This window comes from Pinus tabuliformis, chromosome J, assembly GCF_031772625.1.
Source record: "Pinus tabuliformis cultivar Carrire ecotype Pingquan chromosome J, CPIR1, whole genome shotgun sequence".
NCBI classification, from domain to species: Eukaryota; Viridiplantae; Streptophyta; class Pinopsida; order Pinales; family Pinaceae; genus Pinus; species Pinus tabuliformis.
Window position 1 is genome coordinate 504,072,946 of NC_142295.1, and position 17,272 is coordinate 504,090,217.

General features: G+C 37.2%; 1 protein-coding gene across 4 annotated transcripts in view; it reads right to left on the reverse strand.

Moving 5' to 3' along the window:
• The window catches only part of ILP1 (IAP-like protein 1), an 81,734-nt gene extending 65,883 nt beyond the window's left edge, over positions 1-15,851 (reverse strand). For all 4 annotated transcript variants that reach the window (XM_089378019.1, XM_089378022.1, XM_089378020.1 and 1 more), the window contains exons 1-3: positions 15,459-15,851; positions 1,455-1,704; positions 1,145-1,268 (exon numbers count right to left, since the gene is read on the reverse strand). In XM_089378019.1, the coding sequence (XP_089234145.1) occupies positions 1,145-1,268; positions 1,455-1,704; positions 15,459-15,514 (430 nt within the window). In that variant the 5' untranslated portion in view covers positions 15,515-15,851. The remainder of the gene's footprint in view (positions 1-1,144; positions 1,269-1,454; positions 1,705-15,458) is intronic.
• Positions 15,852-17,272: the final 1,421 nt, after the last annotated feature.

Consider the following 17,272-nt stretch of genomic DNA (forward strand, 5'->3'; position numbering starts at 1 on the left):
TTTTCTTGAGATAGCTGGATGATTGGCAACAAATTCACTGATTTGACTAAAAGTACTGTTGTTATGAATTGAGCACATTCCATCCATTGTCTAAGATAAGAGTATTGTTCTATAACACACTTAGGTACACAGAAATCAAGTGTAGGGAAGCCCTCTTAGCAGTGACTAGGTTCACCCTGAAGGGTGGGAAGCTGGAGCTTAGGTGACAGTAGCTCTCCCTCCAAGTTGCCCTCGATTTGTCCTGTGTGTTGACCTTGCATATCCAAGCATTAACAAATCAAGTGCCAACACGGTCTATTATTTTCATATAAATTCCTATTTGTAAGCAGTTTTTTGCAAAAAAAAGTATCCCCAGTTGCAGTTGCAAAGGCTACTTTTCTTAGAAGTCTCATTGAAGTTTACCCACTGGTATAACTACTTCTCCAATAGTGTCATGTTTCTGATTTTAATGAGATATCCCTTTTATCAAAGAACAAAGAAATTAAAAAAGATTATCCAAGGTTTCTTGTTTTTTCATTTTTTATTTTTTTTTTAAGTTTTTGGTCAAAAGCATCAAAATGCACACCAAATTTGTTTCTACAAATGCAAGAAACGCTTCCCATGGATTGTGAAACGTAGGTTTTCCATTTCCAGATCTAGAAACATCATTTCCAAAATCAGAAAGGTCACTCTCACAGAACTTTGTATGAGGTGTTTCTGACATGTTTCATATGGGTTTCCATATCAGATTTTTGAACAGCATTTCAAGGGGTCTAGGCAGGGCCGTTACAGGATCATAGGATTTATCTAATGCATTATTTATAGTAGAATTGTAACTTTAAAGTTTGCATTTAGAAACTCAAGTTATCCAACCACACACATCCTAAACCTGGATTGCCTACACATATGAACTCAGTTTAATTCACCACATTAACGATGTTGTTATCCAAACCCTTACTATAGCTATCCACAAAAACAAAAGCCAATCCACTATCATCATGGTGACATATTAACCTGAGAGAACCTGCTGTACAATCCTTTCATAATCTAACTTGTATAAGAAGAAACAAGGAACCCAGCCTTTTGTGCTATTAAGCAGCGAATTTGAGAAGGCCATTTAACACTGCATTGCTACAAAATAAGGAATAAACGTGCATAGGATTACCTTCATCGCATGTCCAATAAGAGTGAATTACAAAACTGATATTGGCACCACATGCCTCACATGCAATTGTGTCAACATCCACATTAATCCAACCTCGACGGGCACATGCCAATGAGCTGGCAACCTGCAAATGGAAGCCAATACATAATGCAAATTGAGTATTATCATGAAATGCAATAGAAGTTACTAAAAATTAATAGAAAGTAGGTATAACCATTGCCTTGGCAATAGATAAGAGCTTTTCAAATCAAGTGGCTACACTAAATTAGCACATTGGCATTGTCAAAATGTTTATTTTAAGGAAACAAACCTTAGGTTTCCCAGACCAATTTGCAGGCTTGAATGTGGCAAGTCGTTTCAGTAAATCTGCTCGTTCCCAAGGCCTGCATGAAATTTGTGATGATCCAAGAGCTGACTCTCCTGCACTTGTGCTTACAGAAGTCCATGGTAACCAAGAACCAGCCCCTGATAAACTACCTCCCTTTGGACCCTGCCCCAATCCAGAGCAGTCTGCACTACCAATATTCACTGGTACAGCAGGAGAAGATGCCCCTGCGGAACTGTAACAATGCAACAGAAGAGCAGACAAAAGAATCAATTTAATTAAATGAGAACAAATTCCTGAACTTTCCAGTCTGCACAAATGGAATAAGACAAACATTTCCTCAAGTAAGCACAGATAAGCCAAATAAATTGACATGGCAGAAATATAAAATTTAAACATCTTGGCCACGGCCCACAGCAAAACATCAGCAAGAAACCTAAGTCACACAGTTTGGGTTCAGGTTCAGGTTATGCAATTATTAGTTTCGGTTTGAGTTTGAATTTTTTGATGAGGTTCAGATAAGGTTTGCCACTAGGTTTGTCTATAAAAATTTTCTACATATATACATATATTAACTTTAATATGAAATATTCAAATATATCATAAAAAAAAGTAAGAAATCAACATCAATAAACATAAAGAATTCTATAATGTACTTGACCTGTGACATGAGGTTATGCACTTGAGCTATAGACTTGGTCAATAGGCATGAGCTTTCATAAGGTTCGCTGAACCTCAAAAAATGTTTTAGGCTCACCGAATTGTGAACCTCAAGATTGAAGTTGAGTGACCTTGTGACACAGCAAGAAACAATACAAAGAGTGGCCAGAAGGCACAGGAGCATTGCCAACAATGCATGTCATAATAGGAACCCTGAATGTATTTCAGCATGAATATATAAACAAATATGCAACATTGCATATCCTATGCAAGAGAAAAACAGAATATTGAAAACTGTTACTCTTGTCTGACAGAATTGAATGTAGAGTTAAATGCTTGTTCTGAATTCATGAAGCACCATTCAAAAATATGTACAGAACCAACAAAGCAATTAAATACAGCATTACATATTAAAAGACAATTCAATCCCTTGTAGAAATTTTTATTTTCCCACCCCGGTTTTCAGTTTCACCTTATTTCTCCCATGTAGTTAAATGCCCTTTCCCATAACCATACATTTAACAAGTTGAAAAAATAAATATTGCTGAAAACACAAATTCTGGAAATTTTACAGAATGCTGGAAATTGCAGAATAAAAATCAGCAATAATAAACAGTCATTAAAACACATTTAAACACTGAAATTTTTTGTCAACTTGACCCTGAAAAAGCCCCCTACAACTCTTGGGGAAAACCAGTTTGAGAGCTCTTATTCATTTTTGGAAAATGCCTTTTTACAGTAAGAGAAATATTCAGCAAAAATCAGCAAGCAAACTTTTACAACTTATCTCACCCTTGCTGAAACTCAGCGTTGCTGAAACTCCGCCTTGCTGAAACTCCGTTGTTGAAACTCCGCTCTGCTGAAACTCCGCTCTGCTGAAAATCCGCAGCTCACTGTCCAGAAATCTCCCTTGCTCTCTTGCTCTCCTTCTCTCAATTTGCTCATGAAAGAATTAATGACCTTTTCCTCATTTTCCTCCTTTAATCTAACCCCAAGTGACTTTTGGGTGATCCAAGTGACTTTTGGGTGATCCCTAAATCCAATGGCTGAAATAGATTGAAATCTAAGGCTGAGATTAAATGCTCATTTAAATCTCACTTTTTATTTTTTAATTCACCCCACTTTAATAAAGACCCACTTAGTCATTTATTTCCAAAGTCACTTTTCCTTTCTAATTTTTCATTGACTTTATAAAAGTCACTTTAAAAATTAGACTTAGTAACTTTATCACTTAAAGTCACTTTTAAATTAGATTTAACTTTATAAAATTATAAAGTCACTTTAGGAGAAAAATTAAATTCTTTTGGACACTTTTCCCTAGGCCAAAGATCAAAGCCTAAGGGAACCACCTGTCCTCCGGTACCAAATTTCAACACTCCCTCTTACCGAGGAAGGTGTTCCTCACCACACCCATCTTGTCTCTGAAGTAGACATGCTTGCCCCGTGGTAAGGCTTTGGTAAGAATATCTGCAACCTGCTCATTAGTGGAAATATACTCAAGCTTCACAGCTCCCTTCTGAACATAGTCTCTGATGAAATGATATTTGATCCCGATATGCTTTGACCTGTCATGAAATACTGGATTCTCCGTGAGTTTAATGCAACTCTGATTATCACAGTAAATCACTGAAGGTCTCAACGGCTGACCAAATAAGCCAAACAACATCTTGCGAAGCCAGATAGCCTCACAACTAGCTAGACTGGCTGCCATATACTCTGCTTCCACTGAACTCAGTGCCACTGACTGCTGCTTCTGGCTAAACCATGACACTGCTGCTGAACCCAACCCAAAATAGCACCCTGAAGTGCTCTTCCTATCAGCAGCACAACCTGCCCAAGCAGAATCAGTGTATCCTGCCAATCTCACTCCATCTCCCTGCCTGTAGTCCAGACCATAATCCACTGTCCCCTGCAAGTATCGCAAAATGTGTTTTGCAGCCCCCCAGTGAACCTTCTTAGGCTCACACATAAATTGACTCATCGTGTTGACTGCAAAACAGATATCTGGTCTAGTGTTGACCAAATACATCAAGGAACCAATCAGCTGCCTGTACAATGTGGGATCCACCAACTCGGAATCCGAAGCATGAAGCTTCTTCCAGTTGGTGATCATCGGTGTCAACATGGGTCTACAATCCTCCATGTGGAATCTGCTAAGGATGTCCACAATATACTTCCCCTGCCCCAGGAAGAAATGCCCCTCCTCCTGCCACACCTCCAAGCCCAAAAAGTAATGCATCAAGCCGATGTCCTTCATCTCAAACTCTGTCGCAAGATCTCTCTTGCAGTACTCTATGAGTCTCTCTGCACCTGTAATGACCAAGTCATCCACATACAGCACCAGAATGAGAGGCTCCTCACCAATCACAATAAAGTAAAGGTTCGGATCTGCCTCACTCTTTGTGAAACCCATCCCCTGCAAATATGTATCTATCCTGCAGTACCAAGCTCCGGGAGCTTGCTTCAGGCCATAAAGGGCCTTCTTTAGTCTGCACACATGGGACTCCTTCCCATGCACCTCAAAGCCTTGTGGTTGCTCAATGTACACCTCCTCCTGTATGAAGCCATTGAGAAATTCAGTCTTCACATCCATCTGGTGGATCTTCCAACCCATCTCTTCTGCTATCGATATAATGGAGCGGATCGAAGTATATCGAGCCACGGGAGCGAAGGTCTCCTCATAATCAACTCCCTCTACCTGGGAGAACCCTCCAGCCACAAACCTTGCTTTGAATTTCTCAATGCTGGCATCTGCAGCATGCTTTACCTTGTAAAGCCATCTGGAAGTAACCACGGATTTGCCCTCAGGCCTCGGCACCACCTCCCAAACATCATTGAATGACTCGGCCGAGTCATGGCTAACTCGGCCAAACAAGCCGTTTCCTCCACTGAGTCAGTCCTGAGGGCATAGATAAACCAGGTAAGTGCATCTCTACTGTAGATGATCTGATGCTTGCAACCATGCATTCTCCTAGAGATCTGTCCTCTCAATTGGACTGCATACGTCTTACCTAACTCAACTTAGACTGAAGTCAAAATTAGAAAGCTGCTAGAATAAAACTGAACTAATACATGTAAACTTCTGAGGATACCATGCAAACAGTTGAGGACAATTTGTGGAAATAGAACAGCAACCAATCCTACGTATATAATGCATTATAGTGCTCAGTCAACAAGAGAGGAAGTGCATCGTTGGCAGTGCACAGCTCGAATTACTGTAACTGAAGTATCGACATCTGTTCATAAGTGTGTGCTGGACTGCCACATATGTGTCTGGGCTGTAGAAGACTATCTGAGGTACAATTTAACAAGTTGCAATTCCTATGCCAACTGTGTTAGGAGAGTATTAATGTAGAGTGAATCCCATCAATGGATATGTTGTCATAGCATGATAGCTGCAGATATCACATAGATAGGAATCGGACATCACATAGATAGGAATCAGAGATCACATGGAAAGAAATCACAGGTGAACGAGGGCCAATGAGGCAGGACACTGAATTTTTCCAGTAATGTTTAATACTCAAGGGAGGGAAGATGCTAACACATTGACCTGAATGAATTGCTTCCAGATTGAGGTAACTATAATAAAATTAGATAGATGTCAAACCGGCCCAAATTTTCTATTTTTATGAAGTACGTTTGGTGGTTGGATGTGTAAATGGGAAACTATGACAAAAAGTAAAATTTAACTTGTCAATTGTTCACAAGAAAAGGAAGAAAGCATGTTAAAATCATTCTCCACTGTTATTTTCTACTATAGTTTACCCATTATAATAATCCTTAGGCATGCCCTGCATCATGTAAATAAAGTGAAGGTATAATTGGGAAAATCCTTTGAAAAATAATACTCATTTTAACTTTGAAGTCCTTTTATAAATGGTTTTCTTCAACTGACTTGATTGTATAGAGTAATATATGTTTGTGCTTGTGTGCATGTGTGTGTACAAACACATATTGGGTCGTAGGTGCTGAGGAGATATGTATGCGTGTATACATATTATTGTAATTGATGGGTGGTGGGAAAATATGAATGTGTGTGTGTACATGCAACCCAACCTATTGGGGTGAGGATATAAGTGTGTGTGTGGGGCCCCCTGTCTGACTCTGATGATGATGATCCAGAGATTGATCGACATGATCTTGGCTCCTCTGGCAGTAGCCACTAGTCGGTAGTACTAGTACTGGAGTCTGGTCACCGTCACAGTTTACTTTTGTTGTAGAGGCCATTTCTAGCCTCCTTGGTTATGTGTTTTTTGTTTTGAGTCTTTGATCATGTATGACAGTTGACTATGTATTGCCATTGGGTACCATTTTGATATAATGGATTGGTTCATGAGCCTACTTTGATCATATGTTGTCTTCCATCTATATTATAAAGCTGTGTGTTTGGAAACATGAATGAAAATCTTTAAAATTATGTTTTTTTATAAAAAAAATAAATATTTAATGTATTTTTTACAACGACCGACTCACTGAAATCGAGCCGGCCGAGTCATTACCGTTTTGGAGTCGGAGTCGGAGTCGATCCTCGGCCGAGTCGAAGTCGGAGTCGGAGTTTTAAAACTATGCTCTAACCTAGCTCAATATCTCTCTAACTCTCTCTAACCTATCCCAAAATCTCTGACCAATAGAACAACATGGCCATAACAATGGATTGGGTGTCAATATCCTTGCATCAGATGATGATGCATCTAAGAAAGAGGTCATAGGTTCTCTTATAGCCCGATAAATGTGAAGCAAAATCAATATCCAAATCCATGGCTAGCAGACGACCATGGCCCTAACAATTATGTCCAATAGGTACATCTTGGATAAGATATCCCGAAAATGGTTATGGAAACATCTCAGAGAAGGGCCAGCAAGTGCTAACCCTTATTTAGGTCAAGATGAAAAGCATGTCACAAACATGCTCCTCTAAATTGAACCCCCAGTGAGTTGTATTGATCTCGATCTTATCCCCAATAATACATTTTGGTTTACTGAAGATTACAAATTTGGCATTACCCACATTAACCATTAATTATTGAGGTCACACAAAATGGAAAAAGCTTTAATTTATCTTTGTAGGCCCCCAAGAGAAGAGATCGAGAGGATCAAACCATCAAGAAAAGTGAGTAGAGGCATCAATACAATGGAAAAGGCAACCATCACCACTCAAAATGTGCCCCAAGAGAAACAACAGACTTTCAAAGAACAATGATAAGCCTACCCAATGATGGTCCATAGAGTGAAAATGTGGTCAATAACATGGTAGTCTAAGTGGAAACCTACATGTTCTATACCCTTGAGATGCCTCCTCTAAGAACCATAAATGAAGCACTATAGCATAGAGCTTGAAGGTGTCCAATCATGATAGTTATATAGTTATTTGATTCCAAGTTGGTCCCTAATGTAAGGATCGAATGTGTGATATGTTAAGAGATATCCTAGGGAAACCAAAACAAAACAGACATCATGATTTAACAAACAGGCAATGTGAAAGTTGCGAGTGAAAACCATGTTTGAGGAACTCAACATGGAACCTTTTCTTGTCAACTAGTCTACTATTCCTCATAACCCCAGAAGGGCATCTAATGTTGTCAAAGGAGAAAAGACTACAAGAGGACGGTGGGACGCACTGCTCATGCGGTGTGCTTGTTTGTGGTCACTAGTGGTGCGTTGATATAAGTGCTCCCTAGCTTGTGTTTGATATTTAGTTTGTTAGGTCATTGGTGTCTCCAATGCTCGAGCTCACCTAAGTTGAAGGCTTGCTAAGGTCACATTTGCATTACATCTTTGTTGGTTCAAGTTTACAAAGATGTAATGCTTAGTTCTCAAGGACAACTGCAGTTGTGAGCTTATCCTTATTGTACTCACATTTCATTAGTCAAGTGAATTAGGTGAGCACTAAGAGATGCTCAACTAGTTGAGTTTGGTCATTAAGTTTGGGTGAAAAAATTTGCAATGAATATAAATATACTAATGCATTTCATAAATAATTAAAATAATAATAATAAGTAATCACCAAAGGCCATAGCCTTTTACCCTTGTCTTCAGTGAATGATAATTATATTTATCCTATATGGATTTATTTCCCCTTCCCTAATTAGACTGTATGGTGTTTATAGCTATCAAATAAGTTACTTTGTAACAAATATATAGTCTTCTTTTGAGAAAATCCTTCAATTGGGCAAGTTCAAACTCATCTACCCATGGCAAGAAACCATCTTGGCTTGTGGCCAAAGTGTTTTTTCAAGTTTTAAAGAAAAGATAAGAAAAAAAAAAGCAATTGCCAGATTCAAGGATCCAAGGAGGGAGGTCATGGAATTAAGCAATCAAATACTATTGAACACTTAAACCCCATTACAAAAGCTAAACACACAACAACTAATCCAACATGCTATTAGAAGTCTACAAGAACTACCACAATAAAGGAATACTTTAATAACGTGTTCTATTTGAAAGTTGAATAGTTTAATTTTCTTTCTTATTAGTTGTAGATGTTTTGTGGCTAAATTACAATGCAAAAGCACCAAATTTATAGAATTTTTCCATTCTAGTACTCAACCAAAGTTATAGCACTTCAAGATGCAAACACAATTAGAGTGTTTTTGAAAAAAATACACTCAAAGAAGCACAAGAAGTTAGAACTTCAACTAAGCAATTATGATAATTTTAATTTATGACCCTCTGACATGTTTATGACCCTCAAAACACATTAAATTTATTATGACCATCTTATAGGTTGGATTTCCCACATCTTAATGATTTGGCATATGCCCACTACAATCTTTGACCATGGGTGAGACAACTAGTAAAGATACCTGATACAGACACCATTTCCTTGGACAATGTTAACATGTACAAGTGGAGGGTGAAGTACAAGGTGCCTATTAGGGAGGAGGTGCATACGTGGTTAGAAGAGGAGCAATAGCAACAAGCATAGTTGGCAGGGGAGGAGAAACAAGAATAGGGGGCAAAGAATGACTTTGACATCAAAGAGGGTGATGTGGCAACACAGCACCACTTTCTACATAGATTGATAAAGTCACACAAACCAGCCGACATCAAACAAATGATATAGGACCTTCCAGTGGAAATAGACAAACCATGAACTTTTCCCAGAACAGGGAGAGAGAGATTTGATGTTAGATAGCTAGCTGCTAGATTTGCAATTGTAGATGACTCATGATGATGAGATACATTTATATATTTAATGTTATTTATTTTTGGTTGTCCACTTTTGAGTCCTTGATTGGAAAGCTATCAAGGTTCATGATTGAGTGTCGACTTTAATGTATCATTTTTTATTTGGCATCCCCTATATCATATGTATAAATGGTTTTTCCAAATTCATGTGTTGAGATGTTTAATTAGATTGTTGGTTTATATCTTTAGAAAATTGAAAAAAATGAATGTATTTTGTATTTTGAATGTTTTCAACAGATTGCTGAATTTTGCTGAATTTTTCACCGATGTTGCCGAGAAGTTGTATTCCAAAACCTTGACAATTTTTGCGAATACCATTTTTTCATCAATGATCCTAACAGTTCCTTGCCAGATGACTAGTGGTTAATAGATAATACTTAGTTATCAGCAAAGCTTTGCAGTAAGGATCGCATGACAATCTGGAAGAAACCTTTAATGATTATCAGAGAACAGGAGATCTTTATCATCAAAACTTTCATTATCTCAATATGCTGTTATCATATAGCCAGACTTTCTAAACAGTTTGTTAAAGTTTGTGAACAACCTGCACTGTATTGGTTTGAGCTACAAAAATCACCATCTGATCTGTTGACTAGCAAATTCACACAGATTTTGCTAAAAACTTGTGGGGAGCACCTTAACATGCCACAATTTGTGCTATGGGCAGTGAAGGAATCAAGGGTTTTGTAAATCTGGCTAAGAAAGAGTATCATTCTCAGAGGCAGAAGCTGGTCTTCATGTTGCCACAATGTATCTGAACTTTGAAGGTTTTGTCTCTCTCTGTTTATTGCTAGAGTAAGGGGCTGACTCTATATAGATCATTCAGAATCATCCATTTTCTCCTGATCAAATATCAATTGAATGGTGGCAAAAGTGGCAGATAATTATAGGAGGACTTCTTAATCACCTTGCCGCTCATATTGATACATTTGAGCAAATTGAAAATGAAAATTAACGGAACTGATGGTCTTCTTTCTCAGCAGATATAACTCAGCATACAGAAATAATGGATATGAGAAGAGTTGCTCTTGCCTTTATAAAAAGGCTTGCACAGGTGAAGAATGTCATTGGGCAGATGATCATCATTTGAAGTTTGACTCTATGAGAACCTTTAATGTAGTGTTTTTTTAATTTGGCATATTGGATGAGGCGAGGCCTGTTGAGAAAGTCGTGTAGTTTATTAAATCAACATTAAGTATCACACTATTTTATTTTGACGGGTGATTTGGCCCTTCTACACTAGTATATATCCATCTTAACCCCAGATTTATCCAGCACTGTGAAGGATCAAAGCCATCAAGGTGTGAATCTTTTTGAGAGTACAAAATTTTGAGACTTCCACCCATAAAAATTGAATTCAAATCCCTTTCTGCAATTGATAGATGCAGGGTTAAGATGGATACGTGCTGGTTTTCTTTTATGTCTGTTTTTTTATTACATTTCTCAGATTCTCTTTGACACAAGTCTGTAGAATGCTCTTCTCAGCACAAACATGCAACCCAAAGGGAAAGGATAGCACTTGATGGACTATTTAGAGAAAACTGGTGAAGAAAGGGGTAATGGCATCAGCATTGGTCGCTGGGAGAAATAGTGGAAAAGCCTGACCAAAGAGGGCAAATGACAATCACATCTAAGAAGAGGTGGTGCCCACTCCTAAACAGAAAAGATTACATCTTGTGTTAATGCCAATGGCATCTAAGCAGAGATGGGTTCCATTCCTAAACAGAGAAGATTACATCTTGTCTTCTATCCGGGCTGCATATGAAAGAGATCTGGAGGCCATTGATTCAAAATGAGAAGTAAAATACATACACTGTCTACCAGGCCAGACAATAAAAATGACCCAACAGATATTTGCCTCAAATGTCATTTAAAAATGTTTTGCATTTGAAAGACCTACTGTCTTCAGCCCATACAGTCTAAATTCTCATTGTGAGGCAGCTCTACTACAGGAGACTACAATCTTTGTGTGTCGAGACAAGTATCAAGTATATATCCTGATAAAGCTGTTAAATACCTCATGCATAGCTTGATGTTCCTTCATGAATGCAAGCATCATTCTGTATCCCTTGGATGAAAAGGGGTGCCTTATGGATCAATGAAGAAAATTGTCAAAAGATTTGGTGTCAAGCTAGCTCGACTTAAAATTTAATACACTCATTCCTGAGACCTAAGTGATCCCTGATAGACACTGTCCTCTTCTGTTCGTCAATGGCAAAATAAATTCATAAATTAAAATTGGGCATATCATCAGTAAAACTGCAAATAGTATTTAATTTATTTTTGGAATCAACCAGTGTAACACAGGGTAGTACATTCCAGAAGAGAACTCCCTACTGAGGATGCCATGGGATGCCCAAACATACCTAGTATTTAGGGTACTTCAGGGTACACCAAAACTATCCAAAATTCACATACCCTCCATGGGGGTACCTGCTGAGGCACCCTGTGCCCTCAAGGGACACGCATAATTACCCACAAATGACACCCACCTTTTAGGATAATCTACTAAAATTCCTAGAGGGTATTTAATTTATTTTTGGAATCAACCAGTGTAACACAGGGTAGTACATTCCAGAAGAGAACTCCCTACTGAGGATGCCATGGGATGCCCAAACATACCTAGTATTTAGGGTACTTCAGGGTACACCAAAACTATCCAAAATTCACATACCCTCCATGGGGGTACCTGCTGAGGCACCCTGTGCCCTCAAGGGACACGCATAATTACCCACAAATGACACCCACCTTTTAGGATAATCTACTAAAATTCCTCAAAAAAACAAATAACTAGTTTCCCACCCTTTTCTACTCAGTCCCACCAACTCTCCTGCACTATATAAACCTAAAACAAACAAAAAGATTAACGATTATTACCTAAAGCCCACATACTCTGTTGTTGCCTGAAACTTGTTCTTTTGGGGAGGTTCTCTAGATATATTGGGTGCATATCCCACGTACCAGAAATTTGGCACAGCATATGAATTAACAATCTAATGCTAAAATTGAGGAACAGAGTACTACTGTCCAAGTATTTTATAGTTCATTCACTGGAAGGATCTGCCCTCAGAAGATGCTAGGTGCGCAGGACATGAAGTGCTACTGCGACATCCAACACTCCAAATGCTTTGGGCAAAATTAATTCAAGGAAGAAAAACAATTAAAATGTCTAACAGTTGGCATTCATAAAATTCCGAGGGCAGTTTTCCGTATCCTATTGCAGAGTAATAAAAGATTATGTGATGGTTTGGTTCTTGCTACAGAATCATAACTGATGTTAGCTGAATGTTTAGATCTGAAGTTTACTGTGTTAAATGATGTTATAATTTTAACTATTGCTGATTATACTGTTGTACTTGCATTTGCCCACATTATTATTGCTTTCATTAGCATGTTGCACTAAATCTGGTGTTATAGACATTATCTCATTGGAGTAATTTGGGCAAGGCCCAAGATCAACCCACTGGCTATCACTATAGCACCAAGAGTATATCAAACAGTCAGCAAGCCCAATATACCAATAACTTATGACTTAGCAAGAGCCGAGACATCCCGAACCACACCAAGGAGCTCTATCCCAAGGGTCGCCTGCTCTTCAAGCCTTATCACAACGGTCCAACACGTCCCTCACAGGAATTGAAACCATACGAAGGGGATAACAAACCACTGTCCCAACCACTCAGTTACTTGTATTTAGTGCAGTCTCTGCAGCCCACAACAGTTTGCAGCTCATAACAACAGTGTCCAAGCCCCAAATAACAATATAATTCCAACATAATTCACATCAGATTTCAAATACGATACCAGAAATCCAATTAGGTTCATATTAGCACTCCTATGCTGCAAAGTTAAGCGAAGTAATAGGTGTAATCAATCATAGAAGAACCAAAACAATGATTTCTGATTTCAAGCTCAGGAGACTGATACTGCTATGTATAATTTATTATCGTGGCATAGTCTTACATTTAAGTATTAGAATGCACAGCACATCCAAGTTGAGGGGTAAGGGAATGCATCTCAATAACAGCTAGAAAGGTGAGCCAAATTTCAAGAAAATGTAGCAAAGGGGTAGGAGAAATGGAGGCAGCATGGGATATACTGGATGTGGGAATGCAAAACATAATTTACACACACATCATGTCTAGACTCTAAACCAATAGAAATGGTGAATACAGCTACTAACACTGTAATGTTAGATATAATGAAATAAATATGCACATTGCAAGCACCAAATTAAATAATTTTTAAAATTGGTGAGTCAATTATCTTCTCATTCAAAGGAAAAATAAGCATACAACAGTACATCATCACCATAATCTAAATGAAAATGTTAAAAAGGAAAAAGGGTGTAATGGTGTATCATTAACCTAGCACAGATAGAACATCTTGAACTTCTAGATCCATGCAATCTAGAAGATTTACCACTCATCACTACAACAAGCAGCCCCTTTATTCAGTTGCAGACTTTTTTTGTAAGTGACTTTTAGTTTTAGGGTTTTCTTTGAGGTGTAGATCTGTTAGTAAGTTACATTAGGTTAATAAAGGAGATTTGAGTTTGATAAAAAGAAAAATTTAATAGAATTTAAAGTTTGAACACACACACATGGCCGAGGGGCAGTAGGAGATTGTCAGAAGGTGTCCGTGTCTCCCTGTAGGAAGCAAGAATGGTCAAGAAAAGACAAAGCATCCATCCAGGTACAAGGGATGGCCATGTTTTGGACATCCACTTTTAGTAGATATGTCCTGGGAACTTTTCAAGGCATCCTCAGAATATAAGGGATGGAATCCAATCCCTGATGGAAGCAGTGGATCTATCGTAGACCCCTGACATTGTGTACAGCTGGTTAGAAAAAAATGCATAGTTAAGTATTATAATAAAAGTAAATAATAAGAACATGGCATTTTGTCAAGTTCTTTCTCATCATAGACATTTATCAATCTCAGAATGAAAAGTAGAATTAAAGTTCCTCACAAAAGAGTGGATACATGCTTAATTTGATCATTTAAAACCGATATGGATGGGGATTACATGACAAGCATAGACAAGTTGTCAGCGTATCTTCATCAGAGTCACTTGTTTTGTACTTGTATACCACAACTAGAGACAAAAACAAGTTGGAACTTGGAACAGTACCATTGTACAATACGCTTGATTTCCTCAAAAGGTAGAGTGAGAGTGTTTCATTACCCCACAAAAGGTGCAAATCCTCCAGCAACATGTTCACCCCTTGTGCCCCATCTTGTTCATGCAAGCGGGGTATCCCACCTGCATAAGCAAGCTGTTCCATGTGAATGGAACCGTATACAACTCCTAGGAAATTCTGGGAGAATAGATACCCTCAGTCACAGGGTCTCAGCAACATATTAACCCATTGTGTACCATCTTGCCCTCACCTGCATAAGCAGGCTCTTCCAACTTCCATGTGGATGGAACTGGATACAACTCCTAGGAAAATCTAGCAGAATAGATACTACCAGTCACCGGATCTCAGCTGAAGTGCTTTCGAGCATGCAAAACGTTGGATATCCCTGTTATAAGCCAACTTCCCGTTCATTGTAATATGCCCATACTGACAAACGGCAGACTTTTGGAAGTAGTAAATCATAAGTAACGTTAAAAAAATGGTAATGTCTTATCCAGGAGTTACAGTGAAAATGTTTTCAAGCTGCTGAAGTGGAGGATGCAACACTAGGGGCCAAGTTCAGGATGCGCAGGACCAAAATTTCTAGCAGTTCAAAAAAGTCGAAGTAGAAAAATCCTATAAATTTTTGATAAGTCAACGAATGACAATTATATTGTCCCAGAACTTCCCTCAACAAGCTGTAATCTTATTTGCTGGCCATAAATTAACCCTAATTATTCTGCACCAGTAAGCAGTGGATGCACTTTCCAGGTGACAGTAAAACCAGTAATACAAGCCAAGTATATGAAGAGTATTCCAACCATAGCTACTTTTTACAGAAATTTCTCCCAACAATTCATTTTTTTCAAATTGATAAAAACTCAAAAATAAGAATGGCAAATATCTGTGCAAGACACTTAGGGTTGAAGGGCATTGTCGCAGAGAAATTGAAGTAAAACAAGAAAAAAAGAAAGACATGAATGGGTATGAGAAAAAATTGAAAGAAGAGACATACCTGGCTGCGGGCGTTGGTGGGGGCGAAGTGGACTTCGTGAGCATTACCCGATCCATCGGCTCTATGTAGCAATTGCGAGCTCTGTTCCACTCACCTTCACTGCAACAAATCTTCTTTGCCCTCTGGTCTGAGAAAACAGGGAAAAACCATCAAACCTCGGCCTTCTGGTATGAAGGTTGTGTCTCCTACAAGCCTACGAACCTCCCGTGACAAACCTCCCGTGACAAAGAGATGAAATGCAATGAAATGAAACCCGAAAGAAACTCACATTAGCTCGGACTCTGAATTTTTCTTCCGGGTGCAAAGAACTCTCCCAGATTTGATTTTGACTAACACTCACTCACCCAAGTAAAGATGGGGTCATCCCAACATCTATTGCTATGCGGAAATCAAATCAAGAGTTTCTTTGTGCAACTGACTAGTGGCTTTTAATAAGTTTCACCGATGCTAGAAAGGTGGGATTGTTTCGTACTTCGAGGTTACATGGTCAGCCTTTTGGACTCTAAACCACACCCAAAGGTGAAATAAGGGGCTTTTCAATATCAAAATTATGTTTTTAAAATTTATAAATAATTTCGATATTCAATAAAATTATATATATATATATTTTAAATAATTTTCGTTATATTAAAATGGTGAAATTTAATAATTAATAATGTTCGGAGTAAAATTATTTTTATAAATTAAGAATTTAAAAAAATTATAATATGGAATTTACTTATGGGGAAATTAAATTATTTCAATGGGAAAAGTTTAAAAAATATTGTTTTAATTGATTATCATTAATATGGTTCGCTGTTTGACTTGTTTTATATTAGCAATTTTTCATTTTTATTTTTTTGTTAAACATGTTAGTTTATACCAAAAGATTTATTAGGAATGTTATCCGTAAATGTGGGAGACATCACATAGGTTTTCATGTATTAAGAATTTTATCAGTAAATGTGGAAGACATCATATTGATTTTGTTGATTTTGTTGATTTTCTTTTTAAAACATATTTAAAAAAAGATGTTTGAAATTATCTATCAACAAGTTTTTATTAGAGATTACTTCATAATAAATGAGAAATGGTTTTATATTAACTTGACATAGGTAGATAGGTTAAGAAACTTTTCTGAATAACTTTCAAGATGGTAATTATACCATATAATATATACACATTGTTAAACCGAAAGAAAAAATAAAATAAATAAAAAATAATAAATAAAAAAATAGAATAAAAAAAAATAATAAATAAATAAATAAAAATAAAAAAAAAAAATAAAAATAAAAATAAAATAAAATATATATAAATAAATAAATAAATAAATAAATAAAAATAAATAAATAATAAAAAAATAATAATAATAATAATAAAATCATTATAAAAAAGATTATTATTTTGAACAATGAGAATTGTGATCATCATTATTGCTATGAAATATTTTAAAGGCTACAAAAGCATTATCATTTAAGGATAATAATCAAAATGAAGTATGGTTAAAAACCTCATTGAAATATAGATACACAATAATCAAGGGATCTTCTCTTTAATGGTAACTTTGATTAAGTCATCTCTCAATTAATTTATCTAAATCAATTTTCAATTAAGTTTTCATGTTGGGATCTTATCTTGGGATGTAATAAGGAGGGCGATTATGGCCCCAAGGGGTATAGTGGGGGGCAAAGGGGCAATAGTAGAATAATAATGGTGGAGGTCATTCAATATAAGGTGGAGTAGGTCCACTATGGTTTTTATCATTAAATAAGCTTCACTATGGTAGTTAGAATTGAATATATGGAATTGAGCCTTTTAACAAAATATCCAAAGTA